This window comes from Nyctibius grandis, chromosome 5, assembly GCF_013368605.1.
Source record: "Nyctibius grandis isolate bNycGra1 chromosome 5, bNycGra1.pri, whole genome shotgun sequence".
Lineage (NCBI taxonomy): Eukaryota > Metazoa > Chordata > Aves > Nyctibiiformes > Nyctibiidae > Nyctibius > Nyctibius grandis.
Window position 1 is genome coordinate 57,552,535 of NC_090662.1, and position 20,051 is coordinate 57,572,585.

Consider the following 20,051-nt stretch of genomic DNA (forward strand, 5'->3'; position numbering starts at 1 on the left):
TTCTGGGAGATATTACTATTCCTATGAGGTTACTGGACAATCCTGGGCTTCACCAAATCACCTTCCCATGCAGTCCCTGATGAGTTGCTGAGCTCTGGAAAGCTGAGGGTTTGTTTCTGCTTTTTTTCTTGGGATAAAATTAAGTTAGAACTTCGTACTATAATACTGCTACCATAATGAACTGCTTCTGCCTGGGAATCTGTGACCACATATAATGTTTCCCCCTGTCTCTTGCTGCCTGTCTCCTTCTCTCCACGCTCTCCTTGCCAAATGTCAGAACCCATTTGGAAATGGATTTTTTAAAAAATAAGTAGATGCATACTTGTTCATAGCACTGTTTTTTAACTCATGTCAGAAATTCATCTCATTAAGTGAAGCAAGGTTGGAGTCAAGTTCCCTCTCTTCTTCCCTCCCAGGTGATTCCAAATTATACATTAAATTTCATCTGGTCTACTAGGTCTGTCTGATAAAATTAAACTGTAACTGTAACTTGAGATAGAAATGTAATATGTTCTGGAAAGGTGCTAAGATTCATAGAATCATTTGGATTTGAAGGGATGTTCAAAGATCATGTAGACTAACCCCTGTGCTGTGGGTAAGGATATCTTTCACTAGATCAAGTGAAAGCCCCATCCAACCTGACTTTGAACACTTCCAGGGATGGGGCATCCAGAACTTTTCTGGGCAACCTGTTCCAATGTTCCACTACCTTCATAATAAAAAATTTCTTCCTTATGTCCAATCCAAATCTAACCTCTTTCAGTTTAAAACCATTGCCCCTTGTCCTGTCACTACAGGCCTTTCTGAAAAGTCTTTCTCTGTATTTCGTATAAGCTCCCTTCATATATTGAAAGGCCACAATAAGGTCTTGCAGGAGCCTTTTCTTCTCTCGGCTGAAGGCTCCCCAACTCTCTCAGCCTTTCTTCACGAGAAAGGTGTTCCAGCCCTCTGACTGTTTTTTTGGCCCTTCATGGGGTTCATATGCGCCCACTCCTCCAGCCTGTCAAGGTCCCTCTGGATGGAATCCCTTCCCTCTAGCAAATCAGCTGCATCAGCTTGGTGTCATCCATAGACTTCCCGAGGGTGCACTCCATCCCACTATCTATGCCACTGATGAAGATATGAAACAGTACTGGTCCCAGTATGGAACTCCTGAGGGACACCACTCGTTACTGGTTTCCACAGTCATTACTGGTTTCCATTTAGACATCGAGCTATTGGCTGTAACTCTTAAGATACAGCCATCCAGCCAATTCCTTATCCATTTAATAATCCATCTATTAAATCCATACTTCTCCAATTTAGAGGAAAGAACATTGTGGTGGACCATTTCAAAGGCCTTACAGAAGTCCAGGTAGATGACAGCAGCTGCTCTTCCCTTATCTACTGATGCAGTCACTCCATTGTAGGAGGCCACTAGATTAGTCAGGCATGATTTGCCCTTGGTGAAGCCATGTTTGCTGCCTCTGATGACTTCCCTGTCTTCAGTATGTTTCAACATAGCTTCCAGGAGGATCCATTCCATGATCTTACCAGGCACTGAGGTGAGGCTGACTGGTCTGTAGGTCCCAAGGTCCTCTTTATTACCCTTTCTAAAAACGGCTGTGATATTCCCTTTTCTCCAGTCTCTGGGAACTTCACCCAACTGCAATGACTTTTCAAGTATGATGAAGTATGGCTTAGCAACTACATCTGCCAATTCCTTCGGGACCCTGAGATGCATCTCATTGGGTCCCACAGACTTGTGTATGTTCATGTTCTTCAAATGGTCTCAAACCTAATCTTCTATGATAGGAGGGACTTCCTTCCCCCAGTCCCTGCCTTGAGGTTCAGGGACTTGAGAGATGGGGGAAGAGTGATTGCCGGTGAAAACTGAGGCAAAAGAAAAGGCTGAGTACCTCAGCCTTTTCAATGTCAGTTGTCACTAGTTCCTCCGCCTTATTTATTGGGGGGGGAGGAGGGCACATTTTGTTTAATGTTCCTTTTCTGAGAAAAAAAAAAATAGATTCTTTACTCCCCTTGTGTAGCTTGCTTTTCCTGCTGAGGCAAATAGGATTTTTGGGATAGTTGTCACATGGAATACTTAGTTAGCTTTTCTTTGACACTGGAGAAGAGGAAATATGTCTGAAACACACCCCCTTTTAATGAAAGAAGTCTCCTGCCTCAGGAGTGCACAAACTCTATCCTCACTAGATCTGGTCCTGACAGGAGAGAGATGCTGGTAATGCTCAGTGTCCTCTCTGACAGAAAGAGAAAACTGTTTAAGGAGTTAAGAGCCAAGTGGTCAAAGGCAAGCAACCAGGCAATGGGCACAGAGTTCTGTTATGAAGACGGTAAATCTACAGTGGAGAAAACACAGAAGCAGGGAAGATGTAGCAAAACTCTGCAGTGGCAATGGCAATGTGCATTTTTACTAGGGCAGTTACATACAACTGAGTGTGAATGTGCAATATGCAGACCCAGTATATACAGCCTTGTTTGACTAGCGCCAGCATACACTGGTTGCTGAAAGAGCAAAAGGAACTCCTTTTTTTATGGCTAGTGTAGGTCCTGAACTATGCTTGTTTATTTTTATTGTTTCCCATGTTTGATGAGAACAATAATCCTATTATTATTTTTCTACATTTCATTCTTTCCACAGCTCCTGGCAGCTCAATCCTGAAAACCAAACCTTGCAGTCCTTGGGAAGACCAATCACTGGGATTTCACTGATGTTCCAGCAGAAGGCCTGCAGGAGTGATGAACAAATCTTTCAAGGCAATGGAAGTGCAAAGAGACCACAAAAAAAAAAAAATCTGCAAAGTGAAAATCGGAATGAAACACAACTCCAAATCTAGAAAGAGTTGTCCAAAATTGAGTATGGAGAGTGAATGGGGATCCCAGAAGGAGTCACACCGATGACTAAGTCCCCACAGAGAAACATGGCTGGTGTCCCCCAGTGCCCGGCACTGGACTGAGTGCATTGTGATTTAGGCAGTAAAAAAGAAACTGGTGGCACATATTTGCAGAAAAACTCTATTGTGCAATCTTGCTAAGTCAAAGCTGCTAAATGAAAAGTGGTTCTGTACCTGAACTCAAGCTGGCCCAAATCTGTACTGCCATGCGAGCAGCAGAGAACAGGTCTGGTATTAATGATATTCAGATCGCACTTTTCCTTTTGGGTACTCCACACTGTCTGTCCCCACCTTCCTGTCCATACACTATAGATGCCTCCCCACTCAGCTCCTGCCTTTTGAGAACGTGTAAACTCAGTCTCGAAATGTACATATTTATATCTCTCCATTTATTCAGCCCAGGATACTATGAAGGGCTTTCTCTCTGCTTTATTCAGCTTAGGATGCTCACTACCACTGAGGATGTGCAACAGCAGCATATCCCTATTTTAAATGTTTGCACCTGAACTAACATCATTCAGCCTTTTATCAAAGACTAGTTTCCAATTTTCTCTAACAAATGCAGAAGGTCTTTTATGTTAGTACTGGAATACTTTCACTTGAAATAAAACTCCAGCTTTGATATTTTTAAGAAATGAGCCTCTAAAAGAGACCTTTTTGTTGTTTTTTCAAAGACATGTTGAGGCCATGCAAAATAAACTCTTACTTTCACATGACAACAACTACAGTAAAAGACACAAAGATACACAAAAGCACAGAACCCAGTAGCGGAGAACAAAGAAATAAAGAAATACATGTATAGAAATTACCTGTTTTTGTGGTAATCTGATAGGCAATCTGGCTTTGTGGTGACTAATGCCGATGAAATATTCTGTAACCCCATAATACAAAAGTGTTCATCAGTACACAGTGATTTATTATTCTGTGAGCGAGTAACTTTAACAGAATTCTTGCCAGGTTGCTGAGTGTCTGTTCTGCTGTATGCAGACCTTTATCTAACTCACGGATTCATTTGCCGTTATTTTCTTTCTCCAGTGCTGGAACATCACAGACTTTTGATATCACCATTTACTAAGTAAGTAAACCTATGAAATAAACATTTGACCCTATGGAAGAGAAAACAAATGAAAGCAGGCCTTCCTTGTAATGATTTGCAATTCTAAACCCATTTTTTTGACCTTCCTCCTAATTTTTGAGAGCTTAGCATTTAAAATCATAATGTGGATAGTTGTGATTTCTGTCAAAGTATGGCCAGTCACTAAACACTGGCCTTTTTTTTCTTGTTAAGGCACCAACTCTTTGACCAGCAGCAGCTCAGTTCTCCATGTTAAATCGTTGCACAGAATCACTGATCAGCCTGATTCCAATCCAGTTCTCAGGTCAGAACTATTCACAACAGACAAAATGTGTTTTGTGCCCGAGAACCTAAAGCTCTGCTTGCCATACTACTTGTGTTCCAGGCAGCGGTACTCATGTTCCCCAGAGTCCATAGTGTGAGGAAGTGTCCATGCAGTGAGGGCATTGTAGCAATTTAAGAAATCTGCTATTCATCTCAGAATACGCATTAGTCTGAGCACTTTGCAAATGTGGAACTCGCTAGGGACATGACACAGCCTGTTTAAAAAGTTCAATAAATAGAAGCTGCATGGCCACAGAGATGTCCCATCATATAGCACAGAAGTCTTGTTGGAATCTTATTTTTGTATATTAATACAACCCCTGAATGTGGTAGGAAATGTTTGGGGAAGTTTCTGCTCATTGGTTCTTAGAAAGGACACCCAGTCAAGAAAGATGGACCATTTTCAAAGACATGTTGAGGCCATGCAAAATGGGCATGATAGGCAAGGAAGATGTTCCTTTTAATAAATAAAATAATAAAACAGCTTTGATATTTTTAAGAAATGAGCCTCTAAAAGAGACCTTTTTGTTGTTTTTTCAAGATGGACCATAAATCACACACTTGAACCTCAGCTCAGCAGGTTAGCTAGAAACTTGAACCATGACAGCAGAACAGTATCCCCTGATTTTTTCTTAGGATATCGACTTCTCTAACGACCAGAACAGGAGCCTGCTTAAGTAGCTGGAGAGAGGCTTGTTGAAGATTATATGGGGCCCTGAGGGGGGACATGGTGATCAGACACTGTGGCAGTGACTCAGTAATTTAAAATAAGATATTTCTGAGGGAGAATCAGTCTGGAGTTGTGCACATCTGCTCCCACAGCTGAGATGAGTTGGCATCTACAGGGCTAGCAGTGAACAAGCTGAGGGGGAAGGAGGATGAGAAACGATGAATTAAGGGTACTGACTGGTATGCCAGTGGTGCAATTGGCATAAACATGACATTACACTTGTCCCTGCAAGCTGATTTTTCTCAGGCCACTCTTGCTCTTTGTCACTGCAATTCTTCTTTCCAGTTGGGAAAATTTTTTTCCAGTACGTATCTATGCTACGCTGCTCAGCTCAGCTTTACAAGTTTAACAGGATTTTTTGGATTGATGTTAATTTTGTCCCAGTACTGGGCAGTATATCCACTGAAGCCTATACAGCTAGTCCATTCAGTGTTCCTGCATACACATGCACTTACTTTCTGTAGCGTGGAACAATCTCTCACATTATTTGGCAGCTACCTCCAGCTAAGGGCTATAAAGTCTATTCAGGTGAAGCCACAGCTGTATACTCTTTGACTGTAAAGGTATTTTAGACCGATATTATTGTACATAGGCCAGTGCTCTCTACCACCACTTGTATTCAGTAATGCGCTAATTTTCTAAATCTCAGCTACTGTAATATCTGAGGTGGGTAACTGCTTCAACTGAATTTTCTTAAAAAAGTTATAATAATTTGAGTTTTCCCTCTCACCTCTCAGAGAAGGGAAAGCAGCACCCTGATGCCTTCCCCAAGCGAACAGGGAGTGGAAGTTGCAACAGGCCAAGAGTGAACTGATGTCGTTGCCCCGACTTGTTCCAGAGGCTGAAATGTTTGTTCCAGGGCCATTCTGACGAGGTCAATTCAATTAGCAGGGATGTGCATGATACAGTTTTGCCCATGCAGGTAACTGGGTTTTGCCTTTTCAGGTTCAGCTGTAAAGAAATAAACTAAGCATGAATATCAAGTTTGCTACAGCAGCGTACCTGTTGTTCGACTGTACCCAGTCAAAATCTACTCCCTTCCAAGTAGTTGTAGCGGGCTGGAAAATCACAGTTGACCCACCCTCCTCGGGTCAGTGCACCTAGATGGGTGAAAACCTTTGAGATTTAGTGTGTGTGACTCCCAACATTCTTCGCTTATGATAACTATGAGAGTCTGGTAGGCACATCTCCACCCTGAGCAAGGGCACAGGAATGTGAGCCCAGGAATTTGGGCTGTCAGGGTGAAGGGAAATGACCTGATAATTTCAGGGAAAAAAAACCAACACAACAAACAACCAAACAAAAAAAAAAACCACGGATGTGTATGCAGGTTTGTATGGTATATAGAGGAAGAGGTCATAAACCCAAGCAAGGACTGAAAAGTCAGATGCACCCTAAGAGGCAATGCAGGGGAAGAGTAAGAACAGTGTTTCAGGAACCGGGCTTAAAAATAGAGGCTCTGTTTTGTATTTGTTTCCCTTTTAGTACAGAGATTTAGGACGTGGACAGTCTTTTTTTAAAAAAAAAAAAACAAAAAACAAAACGAATACTGGTGAAATCCTATCCCAACATTTCTCCTCCAAACTGCAGGGACCTTGTTTCCGTGTAATCCCTCCAGATATACGAAATTAACAGCTACGGACTTGACATAAGACATCTTTGTTGAGAGCTGAGCAGGTAGTTCCATGAAATTCCCCGTTTTCCTGCCTGTAGTGTGACTATAACACAGAAACAACCTCTCCCCCGACTTCGCCCCGACTGCTCCTCCCTGCTGGCGCCCAGGCAGAGCTCAGCGGAGGGACGGGCATCGCTGGAATGCAGTAAAGGACCGAAGGAGGGTACGGCCGAGTCACTGGCAAACGGAGGCGGCTGCAGGGTTGGGGGGCAGGCGGGGGGGAGACGCGTGAGAGGCTGCGACGCCCGCGGGTTCCTACCGCTCCCAGCGCTGCCTCCGAGCGTTTCCGTTGCCGAAATGAGCCTCCAGCATCCGGCTAAGAACCGAGCCCGGCAGCTCCAAGGCGCAAGAGGTTCAGCGCCGAAGCCGAGGACCGACGGACAGCAGCAAGGATTACTCGAAAGGCCTACGATTTCCACGGAAGGGACGAGTTCGCAGGGGTCAGAAGGGAGTTGCAGTGAAAAAGCCCATAGGAGGGGAGACGGGCACGTACCCAGGAAGTTCATAAGCCTCTTCCGCCGAGTGACAAAAAAAAAAGTGGAGGGCCTGTTTAACCCGAAAACTGCTGTGCAGCAGAAAAGCCCGAGAGTGGCGGCCAATCTCTGCGCAGCGCGGGCTTTTCGAAATCGGTAGAGCTCCGGGGGGGCGGCCAGGAGCGCTTCGGAGCGCGGCTCTTCGTCCCCCGGCTCACCGGAGAGAAAATACAGGGAGCCACGGCACCACCACCCCCCCATCCCCGCGAAGAGCCGGGGCGTCCTGAGCGCTGCCCAGCATCCACGGGGACTTTGGAATCACACCGATTTCCTGCAGCTACCGGGAAGCTCTTTGCACCCGCGGGGGTGTGCTGAAGTGAGCTGTACCGCGGTGAACACCGCTGCGGTGCTGCCCTGCACCTGTGTAGAACAAGAGCGCGACGTTTGTACTGTTACCGGATCGACCTTAAGAGAGAGCAGTGCCGAAGAAGGGTAGTACAAAATGCGCGCGCACCCCCACCCCCACCAAAGCAAACGTAAAAAAAAAAAAGTGTTTCAGATCTCTCGGGGAAAGCTTAGGTGGCTCTTAAAAGAGCCGTTGGGTTTATCTGCAAGGCAGATGGGATTGTTTCAGGATGATTTATTTCTTCTTGGGGGTCGCCTTCTTCACCTTGGCCGCTTTCGGCTTAGCTGCCTTGGGCTTGGCTGTTTTGGCCTTCACCGCCTTCGCCTTGGCCGGGCTCTTCACTGCTGCCACAGCCTTCTTGGGCTTTCCAGCCTTAGTCGCCTTCTTGGGGCTTTTGGCCGCTTTCTTGGCTGCCACGGCCGCCGGCTTCTTCGCTTTCTTAGGGCTCTTCTTCGCTGTCACGGCTTTCTTGGGCTTCTTGGCCTTGGCCGCGGCTGCCCGCTTCTTGGGGGCTTTTTCCTTTACTTCTCCAGGTTTCTTGTTGAGGCGGAAGGAGCCGGAGGCGCCGGTGCCCTTGGTCTGCACCAGGGTGCCCTTGCTGACGAGACTCTTGAGCCCCAGCTTGATGCGGCTGTTACTCTTTTCAACATCGTAGCCACCGGCGGCCAGCGCCTTCTTGAGCGCGGCGAGGGAGAGCCCCTTGCGCTCCTTGGAGGCGGACACAGCCTTGGTGATCAGCTCGGTGACGCTGGGGCCCGCCGTCTTCTTCGGCTTCTTGGTAGCGCTAGCCTTAGTCGGTGCCGGTTCGGCGACGTCGGGCGCGGCGACGGGAACGGTCTCAGCCATGCCACCTCTCGCGGGCTCCGCGCGAACAATAGCGGCGCTGCTGCCGCTGCCCCCTTTTATAGCAGCGCCGCGCGCGCTGATTGGTGCGGGCCGCCCGGCCCGCCGCCGCGCCCGTTGTGTTTCTTCCCGCTCCAAAAAGGGCTTTTTCTTCCCGAAATTTACGGCCGATGCACCCCGTTTCTTCCCGAGCGGGGAGGAGGAAGTCTGTCCTACCAGCTAACGGAGTTTCCCTTAGGAAGGAGCTGGAATGAGGGAAAAGTGACGCCAGAAACTCCGCGGCGTGGAGCCGCAGAGACCTCGGGAGGGAAAAACTTTCGTTTTATCTTTTAAATTAAAATTATACCAACGGCTAAATGAACACAGCCGGAGTGAAATATTGTGCTTTAGGAGGTCCTCTCCAGGTTAGGGAAAAAAACCAGAGTGGTTTGAATGCTTGGTCTCAGGGTAAATTGATATTAAAGCCGAGGAAGTAACACAGCTTCGCTCCGTGGTGCCGGGCGCGGATGCAGAGCTGGCTCCCTCGGCCGAGACGCTTCCCTCCGAAATCACGTAAATCCACTTAATGTCTCTTCAGCCACCACGGTGTCTTAGCTAATGCCTTTTGGGGAGATATTTTTGCTTTAGCAAAATGTGTGTGTGAAAGACGATGTTACTTTACGTTTGCTTCGGTATTTCAGTGGAACAAAGCACCGACGTGCCCCTCTGTCATTGCACTTACAACATAACCTTAACGAAGTCGCTTTCGTTGCTTAAATTCAGGAGTCTGGGGAGTTACAATTGCAATATATCGGTTTGCAGTCTTAAAACGTGTAAAAGTACTTTTCTTTGCATCGCAATTTATTAAAATTGATTGGGAAATAGAATCTGGAGCGTAATGAAATTTGAGCCGGACGGGGAGTTAAAGCTGAAAATTCGGTCCTTTGAGGGTATGTTTGGTAATTAGGACACTTTATTATGCAAAACTGATTTCTCTGTTCTAATGAATGAATGTTGATGCTCTAAGTGTATTGCTTTGATAGCAGCATCTGGTGATTCACCGCTTTATTCCTTTCAGAAGTAAGATATAAGTTTACACTTTTTCAAGAAGGTTCCTTCCCCGGGTCAGTGCAGCTCCATATTCCAAACAATGGATGAATTCTCACTTTCTTCCTTCGTTTTCAATGTCATGTTGCTTTCATTTTAATACAAAGCAGTTAGTCTTGCTGCAGTAATACTGTGTTTCATACACTAGATACCAGACTATCATCAGCTCCTAAAAACGGATGAGGAGATCTCTTCAGGGCGAAAAGAAAGTGTAACAGGGCGAATGAAATGGCGGTACAACATCCCGGCTTTTTTTTCTCTTCTTGGAGGTGAAAAGTAGGAACATCTACAGCTTTGTGAGGTCTCCCAGCGAATGCACTTCAGCCTGTAAAATGAAGGTAAATACGTGTTTTGGGAGATCTGGCTGCGATAACGGGCATGACAGAACAGCAGAGTGTGAGATTGCAGAACTGTGCATTGTGTATTGATTAAACCCAGAAAATTAGGAAACTAATTTTAATGAACATTTTATCTGATGGTTGTTTCCTGTAATGGGGGAGGATTAAGGTCCTCAGTGACCTGACTGGATAATGTATCAAAACTGCTGACGCTGAGGAAAAGAATTTTTCTAAACTAGTAGTAGTGACCCCATGGTAACAAAGAACGGAGATTTCAAGTCCTCCCAGAGGCAACGGAACTAACGTTTTGTAACTCTCTAGTGCATTGATATCTGTATATAAGTGGTTTCTTTCTTTCAAGGTATTCACATTTAATGGCAGCTTTCTGTCAATTCTCTGGACTCCTACAACAAGAAATATTGTCATCCTTAACGGTGTTTGAAAGATTCCTGGTAATCTTTTTATTTATCTCAAATACTTTAAGGCAAAAACGGACTCTGAGATTCCTGGAAATGGAAACAGAACATTTTTTTTTTTTTCTTTCATTTTCATGATTGTTTCTTGACTTACTTGGAAACTGGAAAGTGTTTAGGGATTTGATTCTGATGTCTCAAGTCTGTCATTGCTCCATGTAAGATATATTTCTGTACATTGGAGATTATCCCCATTCGTTATGTGAGAGATTTGTGACCAGGAAAAGACAGATTGGTAGTATCAAGCTGTGTGTTCTTATAGGAAAAAACCATTATGATCTCCCCTACAATGTAGGTCAAATCAAAGATTTTGATTCCGCGTTTCAGGCATAAACCAAAAGACATGAAGGACAGACCTGAGTGTTGAAGCAACTCGCAGATCATTTGCCTCCCTCTGTCTCTTTTGTTCAGTTGCATTTTGCTTTTGGATGTTGAAGCATAATAACCTAGAGCTATCCATGTATTTGGATTGTAATCCAATAAGTGGATTTTAATTGCTCATTCACCATAGACTAAAATATAGGTTTTCAGCCACTGTGGAATATAACCCAAAACAGAGAGCATGTGCTCAACACAGGAACTTGGTGCAGTTACACAGTGTCTCTGTTTAGCCAGCACCCAGAGCTAAACAATAACCAGTTGTTCTATCACCCAATGACCCCTTCCCAGCCAAGAAAGGGAACTGGAAAAAGGAAGGAGACTTGTGGGTTGAAATGGAAACAGACTTAATAAAATAACACAAGAAATATTATTGCTAATATAAAATATACAGAGTTATACTCAGCCCATATAGTGGTTGCGAGCTGTGTGCTCCCAGCAGTGAAAGCCCAATGTCAAACTATGTGAGCACCACAGCTCCAGCGGAAGTCTTACCAGTGAAAATGTTACCGGATAATAGTAACCAAGAAAACTCTCTAAACCAAATGATAGTTTAGAAAGGCGACATTGGTTTATTGCAGTGCTGGGTGCATGGGGGATCTCTCTTCCTAGCATGCACACCCAGGGATAAAAGCACAATCTTTATATACATTATAGAAAAATGAATATTCATACAATTCCCGAGAAAAGCCCACCTATTCCAAGAAACCTTATGCATATGCTAATATATTATGTAATTGTCTTTGCACATGTGTACTAAATTGGGGAAGGGGTCTCTAGTGGTCGTAATTCCCCCATAGTTATGCTGTCCACTGTATGACCTCACTTCTGCACAAGTGTGGTTGTTGCCTTTCTGTTGACACACGCAGGTGGCTCTGAGGAAGAGATACTGTTCTGGTTCTTACAGGATTTATTTCTTCTCCTGGCACCAGAGCTGTGAATAAAGTCATTTTAGACAATACAAAGATGTTGTTCACAGTTTTGTTTGTCTTTGGCCCTTCTTTGTAATTACTGAGGAATTTAACAGAGACCTTGGATTCTCTAAGACTAAGCACAAACAAGAGTCAGTGACAACTATAAGTGTTATCAGTCCTAGAAGCAGACACTGTCTGGAAAACATGCAGTTAGCTTCGGAATGTATTGTTATTTTAGCTGAAAGGAAAATTATTGAAAAGAAAGCTGATTCTGTCTAAAGCTTACACAGAGTAGACCTTTTAGGGCCTACTTTGAGGCCTACTTTTACTAAACTGTCTTGTATCAAAAGCGTGATAGTCACAACGATGGGAGAGCAGGCCTCAGGAGCAGAATGACGGGCAAGACCCTCCAGGAATGACAACCATTGAGAAGAGAGAGACATTGCCAGCAAACTTGCCAATTTATAGTGAACGTGATGTTTATGGTACAGAATACTTCTGTTGGCCAGCCTGGGTCAGCTGCCCTGGCTTTCGGTCCTCCTATCTTAAGCACCTGGCTAACTTGAAACTGCTGACGGCCTTGATCACCATGGACACTCGCATACCATGGCTGGCCACAAACTAAAACAAAGTGTCTTATCAACTTTGTTCCCACTATATCGGGTGCTGCATTCTTCTCAAAAGTGCAGCTTTTCTGAACATAAAATTGTCTCTATGATTCTATCCCAGTGAAACCAGGACACATAGGTACAGCAGAAAGACTTCCCCAGGCTTTGAATTCCCCTGTTTCTTCAGGAAGAAGTTGTACTTGAGTATCGCCACTCCATCCAACTTTCCTTCGTTCTTAGAATCAGTGTCAATAAAAATACTGAAATATTTTACTAAAACGTTGTTATTTTCCTTCCAGGAAATAAGCACTTTTAGCATGGGCTTATGGAAAGATTCTACACAGAATTTCTTTAAGAGGTTACTAGGAAAAGAAAAGAATCATTGATAGGAGAATTTGATGGGTTCAGGTTCTGCATCAAAACCCCACACCTGCTTTGGATCTATTCAACTTTATGCAGACTGCTTACTGAAACTGGACATCTACCCTTGTTCTTATTTCAAGGAAGAAAGGGGTAGGTAGCACCATACAATAGTTGCCCTGTATTTTTATGCCTTATTTCAAAGCTGACACCAAGCACAAGTGTCCTAATGTTCAGTAAATTGTGAATCCCTGCTTCCTTCTGCTTAAGAGAGTCCTAGGTTCCCATTGTTTTCCTCTGCACCTACTGACATTTATTTTCCAGAATTACTAGGAAATTTAAAATTTCCTATAATAAATGTTGATGCAGTATTTCATTACCACCATGCACAAATGAACAGCTGCCAATTTCTTCACTGTGAATTGTGGCTTCCACAGCAGTGAGGCTTTTGGCTTGGTCATAGGGCAATCTTATTTTATTCTTCTGACAAATTTCTAGATATAGGCCCTAGCTCGTGGTGAGATATTCATTGCAAAATATTCAGAAGAGTCTGTATTCCACATTTGAAAGACATCTCAAAATTGTATTTTTTTTTCATGCCTCATCGTCAGGAAATGGGACCACTTTTTAAATCACCGAAACACCATTCAAATACAGATGAAAAATACTTCTCTATCTTCCAGCCTTTGTCCACTAGCAGTCTTGAGAGGACAGAAACCTTGCTGCTCAGCATGTAAAAGCTCCAATAGACTGGAAATTTTCTTTTTTTTTTTTTTTTTTTTTTTGTGTGGAGCAAGAACGGTTTCTGGTACAACATTAGACCTAACGGCTGCTGCTGAAGCTGGCTCAGTGGCACAAGGACAAGAATGATAAGAAGGAACAACTTACGCTTAGTTGACAGTATAGCTTTAATAATAAGTATGGGCTAGAAAGAATAATTTTCCAGGTCGTAGATTTCCAAAGCTGACTGAAGAATGAGGTGACCTACAATGTTTTTCTAAAAATCATGTTAGAGCTCCTTCCAGAATTGCAGGGTTAAGATGTGAATGGTGTCTTCTTGCCCACAAGCAGCTGGTAGTTATTGCCCTTTGGAAACTCCAGATATGGCACAAGCAGATAAAGTTTTGGTATAGTAGTGAGGAAAGTCAAGGGTGTTTGTGAAACTCCTAATGCACTTGGAATTTTTTTTCTTTTCCTCCACGTGGCAAAAGCAGCACATGGAGCTCCCCAACTCCGCTGATACCAGTTAGCCTAATTCCTGTTACTGTGTAACAGACCAAGCTCTGTGGGCTACTTTAGGCCAAACTCTAGGTACTTCTACACTGAAAGGAATGTCTCTCTGCCTGCTTCAAAGCCTATTCAATCAATGGTGCAGTTTTAACATGAAAAGAAAAGAAAAGAAAAGAAAAGAAAAGAAAAGAAAAGAAAAGAAAAGAAAAGAAAAGAAAAGAAAAGAAAAGAAAAATTTGTAACATAAGAACATAACAGGACTTTTTTCTTTCACTTTGTGTAATATGAGCATAAAATGTTGATTGCCTCTTCTGCTAAAAGAGAGACTTACATTCCTCCTTTAATTCTTGAAGTTCCTCTTGTCCTTTAATACTGTAGTGATGAATCTTTTAACTGAGCATTTACATAACACAAGATAATTATTTACCTATAACCTAATGGCTGTAAACTGACAGTGGAACAAGGTAAATCTGTAAGGGAGCTTCCACTCCGTTTTTGGTCCTTGTAATTCATAAGTAAACCCCCAAGATTCAGGGGACAATGTGTTCCAGCAGCCTAAACCCTGCTGCTTTATTATTTTGTGAAGATTTTAACCCTTGCACATATAAGGAGATTATCAGGTGAATTCTTCAGCATATACTGAAGTAGAGAGAGTGGGGGAAGATAATCAGATGAGTCATAACTGAGTGGAAATGTAATTCAGAAAAGTGTCAAATACAATGTTTGTGAAACTTGCTTTCTAAGGCTCCATATATTTGAAGGCCTTTGGGGCATATACAGGGTAGCCCTTTCAAAGTGACTTCTACTGTTTGCTGCAGTTGGGAATCATTTTGAAATTCAGTTTACAGGGGACATGCTCACTTTTCACATCTTCAACTCTGGTCCTCACTGATGAAATACAAAGAGGTCAACTTATTGTTTGTAACATACAAATCAGAATTTCATCTGCATATAAAAATATTTTTGTGATGATTTTCTGGAAAACAACCAAAAACAACCCCAAGCCCACAAACTGTTGGGTCTAGGCTGGTGATTCATGAAGCTAAGAAGAAAATTGTAAGAACAATTTAAATGGAGATAAGCTAAAAGGACAGGAAACAGAATTAAGAAAATCTGTAAGAATTGTTTTCAGAGTTTTCACGGATATTTTATACTATATTTGCTGTAGTTGTCCTATTGCTTTATAAGTTATTAACAATTGTTCTTTAGCTTCTAGGCAATATATATTTCTTTTCATATAGAATGCTATTTAAAAGAGTTCCAGGCCACATGTAGGCCCCAAACCTAGAAAAGGCAAACGGGAGAAAGGAAAATAAACTCACATATTTTTTCTGACGAACATATTCACCGTAAACTCTACCAGTTTCAGGCAGTTTATAACGTGCAGTCACATTCATTCCCTGTGTACAGTACCCAGCATCAGAAGAACTAGAGATTAAGAGTTCACGGATTTAGTGCTACACACAAAGGAAAACAAACCAAAACCAAACTGTAAGATCTGCACTCATTCTTGGAAAAGGTTAGTACTCGCAAGTGATTAGGTAATTTATATCAAAATGTTGAAAAGCGAAAGTTAAACATGTTGTGCTACATGTATAGCAGTACAGCAATATTCAAAATGATCATGATGACACTGTGAAAAAGAGCAAAACACACGTCATCTTGCCGAAAAATGAGAAAATGATTGAAGAAAATGCAATCATGCCCAGCAGATGCCAGGAGAGAATAAGACCGGTGAAATCAGGGAAAGTGGCTCTCAATCTTTTTCGGCGCCGCTTCTCTCGGCCAGCGCTGCCCCAATCGGCTCGAAAGATTCGCGGGGGCCGCAAGACCGCCGACTCCCGGCGCATGGGCGCGATGGGCCCCGACACACGAGGCAACTGAGACGACGTCCCCAGGACGAGTCGGTCGTGGGAGCGCGCTGGGCCCCTCGTAAAAGGAAGGCCTGTGCGCCGTCGCTCCGCCCGGAGAGGAAGAGGCCGGGAAACGGAGCTTCAGCGGCCCCGGGGCTGGGGGACGGCGAGCGAGGCGGGGGCAGGGGCAGAGGCGGGGACTGGCGCAGCCAAGCCAGTACGTTTGGTACCTATGGACGGACAAAGTGTCCCTGGGGATGTAGTACATGCACAGCTGGTCTGCAACCTGCCATCTCCCTGGCTGGTGACACCCCAGGCACTGATGTGACAGGCTTCCAGGTACATTTGGATTGGCAGGCAACCCATTTTTTTGCCACACAGTCAGTGATGGTGGCACCCAGACACCGTGTAGGCTGCACTTCTGCCATCGCTGAGAGCCAAAGCACTGTGTCACACAGCATCTGAAGGTGCTCTCATTAAGTAATGCTTCCTTGCCAGTTTTCCTCAGAGGTGTGGGGGTGAAGCAGGTACTGGCACCAGGTAAGGCTGTTTGTGCCATCTTTCTAGAGCAGGCGTATCTCAAGGTGGCACTGGGGTGCAAGCAAGATAGGTTAGCTGTCTTCACATAGAAGGGAGCAAAAAGGTTTTGAAGAGTTGTTCAGTGTGTAAGAGTGCTATGTGGTAGCTTATGTTTTTTACAGTACATGCTTTGCACCTGTGTGGTCCCTGGGCTGGTGCCAGAGTGGGACTGACATCCCTGGTTAGGATGTCATCCAGACTACCAGGGCACTGGAAGGGCCAGCTGGTGCCCAGATTTCCCCACCATATACAAATGAGGCCAGTCACTCAGCACTCCTGCTATCAAACAGTTAAGAAGTCAGGAATCTGACTTCACAGGCTCATGAGAATATGTGTACACAGTGTGGGCACATTCAAGAAGAATATTTTTCACCTTGTTTTCCTGCAACTTGCCTTGTATGATCTAGTCCCAGAAAGAAGGATTGGCTTCCATAATAACTGTATTAAGTCTAAATCTTGGCCTTCCTGACATAGTTTATTCTGGTTTGGACACTGAAATTGCAATCAAGTTTTGGATGATTCGTGCATGAAATAAGGAGTAGAATAAGTTTAACTTTTATGTGCTGTTTGAGGTTAATAGTTTGTAACATCTAACATTTAATTGTATGGTTAACAAGACTAGCACACAAGACCAGCTCTGAGCAGCTAGGAGCAGGGATCAGCCTGTGTCCAGCTGTATAGAGGTGGTAAGTAAAGAGAAAGAAGCTGAGGTTTTGGGTTTACCCAAACTGCAGTAGGACAGCTATAGGAAAGGAAACTTAATAGCCCAAAGTACCCAAAACTGTTGAGAAAAGTGGCCGCTGATCAATAAGGTAAACATTTGAGTAATTCTGATATTGTGTCCAAGTCTAATGCACATTCATTTATCTAAACAATTTCGGGGGGGGGGGAAGGGAGAAAAAAAAGAAAGAAAAAAGAAAAAAAAAAAGAAAAAAAGAACCAAAACCTAAGTGGAGGCAAAGGTGTAATCTGTGCTTGTTTTATTAATTCTTTAGAAGAAAACAGGCCTTGACATGCTTGAGTACATGGAAAGGCTTTCAAGGGTTACCACTATCAGCCACATCACTGGATGAGGATGGGAATGTTTGTTTGCAAATGAAAAGGTTCTCACACTTGAAAACTGTTCAGTTTTTGTTTTTTCTTTTTCTCATTTTACAACATGTGCTTATTCTCCTAACATGGTGAATGGTCTTAGCTCTGTGGGTTTTGGTTTTATTTTGTCACCTTCTTCTCCCTAGGGTAGCAGGGTCACCTGGTTATAGTCTCTTCAGTGTTGCAGGAGACACTAGCTCTGTTGGGCTAGTATCAGGGACACACAAGACGTAAGTCCAGGAGAGAACAGAGGAAGAATACAGAGTGTAGTAGTAGAACTTGGTTTTGCATTTAGGAATACCAGCATGGAACCAGAGTGGGAAGAAATGAATGGGCAACATGAGTGGGACAGCCTTGACATTATTCTGCCCTTTGAATTGCATTCTGGATAGAGACTTATGATCATAACACTGGAAGAACTGAATAATTCAAGGAAACTTCCACCTGGGCCAATATCCCATCTGTGACAGAGGCCAGTAAAAAAGAATGTAAGAACAATAACTGATATCTCATAAAATGATCCCTTAGGTCGTAGTGCTTTGTAGGCCAGGGACTCACCAAGTCAGAGGGAATGTCTTTGAATTGGAGAGACTTGAAGGGATTTTTTTCCTGTGTGTTTATTGATTGCTTTCTCTGGACATAACATCTCTCTTTTTTTATGCTTTAGGATGTGGCTTTAGCATGACAAATTATAAAAGGTTCAGGAATAGGTACAGTGGGAGTGGTAGATGGACAAATGGGGCATGGGCTGTATCCCTTTCATAGAGGAGAATCTAATTTATACACAGTTAAGCATCCTCAGTGTGTGTGTGTGTGATGAAGTAGGACAAAGTGGCAACCAGCAAAGAGAGTGAACTGAACCCCATTTCCTGTAGCTGAAAAAAGGTGAAGAGGATATATTTGAGGCAGAGGGAATGAAAAGTCATTTGAAAGAACAGAAAAAAAGAAATCAGGAGTTTTAGGGGCCAGGCAGACACATTCCTATATAAAATATATAAGCTGAAGGCTGCTGGGAAAGAATTACCTCACCATTATATTTTTAGATCCCATCGCTCACACAGACCTTCCCTCCTGGAGTCACTGTGACCAAGGCAGAACTAAACGCCAATGTCAGCAAGACAAAAGATTCTCAGAGTTCACAAAGATCTCCCTAAGATCTTGAAGGGCTCTCCTCTGTCTGTCTGGATAATGACATGTGTATTCGGCCATGATGAGCACAGGCAAATTCTCCATATTGGAGTTATGCAAATCTCACAGTCCCCGTGGGCCCTGAGCTACTAAAAGGTGGACTGCAAGGATAGGCAGTAGAAACAATGTATGGATTTAACAGTCATGATGACTGATTTTTGGAGTCGTGAAGTCATACCAAAATAACAAAGAGAAATGTTGTCACTGACAATGTACACTGGTGAAAGGAAAACATATCAACATGAAAGAAAGAGTATCTATCCACTCAGAATGATGTCAGGCCTTTGAAAACATGGAGGTACACATGCACATAGCTGACATAGCCATTTTTGTTGTGCATTTGACATATAAGACTAATTTTCATCCAGTCAGTAGCAGTGATCTAAACGGAAATAAAATGCTTTTTGAATGTGATCAGGATGTCTGGGGCTTAATATGAAGCAACATTCCAGACACAGGACAGAAAATAAAGGGTATTCTCCAGTTCTATGCTGAAGAAGCCCTTTGTGGACTCACCAGTGATGCTATAGTCTGAGAGCCAGGCATAGCCAGCTTCCAGAAAAATATTCATGTTTCTTTCTGGTGTTAGGTGAAGACATAGACATGGTTTTCTTGATACTTCACAGCATAAGCCAACTACTAGCATAAGGCCACGGAGGTGACCTGTCAGTTCTTACATTTAGCAGCCGGTTCTTAAATAATACCATCGAGTCCTTGCGACGGGGCATCAGAACTAATGAGGCATGGCCAGCAGGACTTTAACAACACCGCGGAGGCCTCAAAGCTGCAGGGTCCCTGAGAAGAGAACTAAGGCCTGTGCGCCGTCGCTCCGCCCGGAGAGGAAGAGGCCGGGAAACGGAGCTTCAGCGGCCCCGGCGCTGGGGGACGGCGAGCGAGGCGGGGGCAGGGGCAGAGGCGGGGACTGGCGCGGCCAAGCCGGTCGGGGCGGTGCTCGAGAGCGGCGAAGGGCGAAGGCCCCGCTTCGCCGCGCCCTCGGAGGGGGGCGGAGGCACAGGCCGCGCCCCCTGCAGCCGTGCCCGCCCGTGCTCCCAATCAGGTCGGCTTCCAACACATAAAGGTCTGCCGCGCGGCCGGTCCGCTTACAGCAAGCAAAAACAGCAGAATGTCTGGGAGAGGCAAGGGCGGGAAGGGGCTCGGCAAGGGAGGCGCCAAGCGCCACCGCAAGGTGCTGCGCGACAACATCCAGGGCATCACCAAGCCGGCCATCCGGCGCCTGGCTCGGCGCGGCGGCGTGAAGCGCATCTCGGGGCTCATCTATGAGGAGACGCGCGGTGTGCTGAAGGTGTTCCTGGAAAACGTGATCCGCGATGCCGTCACCTACACGGAGCACGCCAAGAGGAAGACAGTCACGGCCATGGACGTGGTGTACGCCCTGAAGCGCCAGGGACGCACTCTCTACGGCTTTGGCGGCTAAAGCATTTTGCTCCCAGACCATCTCGAGAACCCAAAGGCTCTTTTAAGAGCCACCCATTTTTTCCCTTAAAAGAGTTGTGTTGCGTTGGTTCCCTTAC

The 20,051-nt window shown here is 44.4% G+C and overlaps 2 protein-coding genes and 1 long non-coding RNA gene across 3 annotated transcripts; 1 reads left to right on the plus strand and 2 right to left on the minus strand.

Moving 5' to 3' along the window:
• Window positions 1-3,702: 3,702 nt before the first annotated feature.
• On the minus strand, window positions 3,703-7,106 carry LOC137664399 (uncharacterized). Its single transcript, XR_011048286.1, has 3 exons — window positions 6,958-7,106; window positions 5,754-5,974; window positions 3,703-3,765 (listed from the first exon to the last, which is right to left on the minus strand). It is a non-coding gene; the product is annotated as an uncharacterized lncRNA (long non-coding RNA).
• Window positions 7,107-7,811: 705 nt separating this feature from the next.
• LOC137663802 (histone H1.03-like) lies at window positions 7,812-8,423 on the minus strand. Its single transcript, XM_068401362.1, has one exon. It carries the CDS (start codon window positions 8,421-8,423, stop codon window positions 7,812-7,814), a length of 612 nt encoding a protein of 203 aa, XP_068257463.1.
• An 11,213-nt stretch (window positions 8,424-19,636) lies between these two features.
• Window positions 19,637-20,050, plus strand: LOC137664104 (histone H4). The gene has a single exon (XM_068401861.1). The coding sequence runs from the start codon at window positions 19,643-19,645 to the stop codon at window positions 19,952-19,954; it is 312 nt and encodes a 103-aa protein (XP_068257962.1). The 5' UTR covers window positions 19,637-19,642; the 3' UTR covers window positions 19,955-20,050.
• Window position 20,051: the final 1 nt, after the last annotated feature.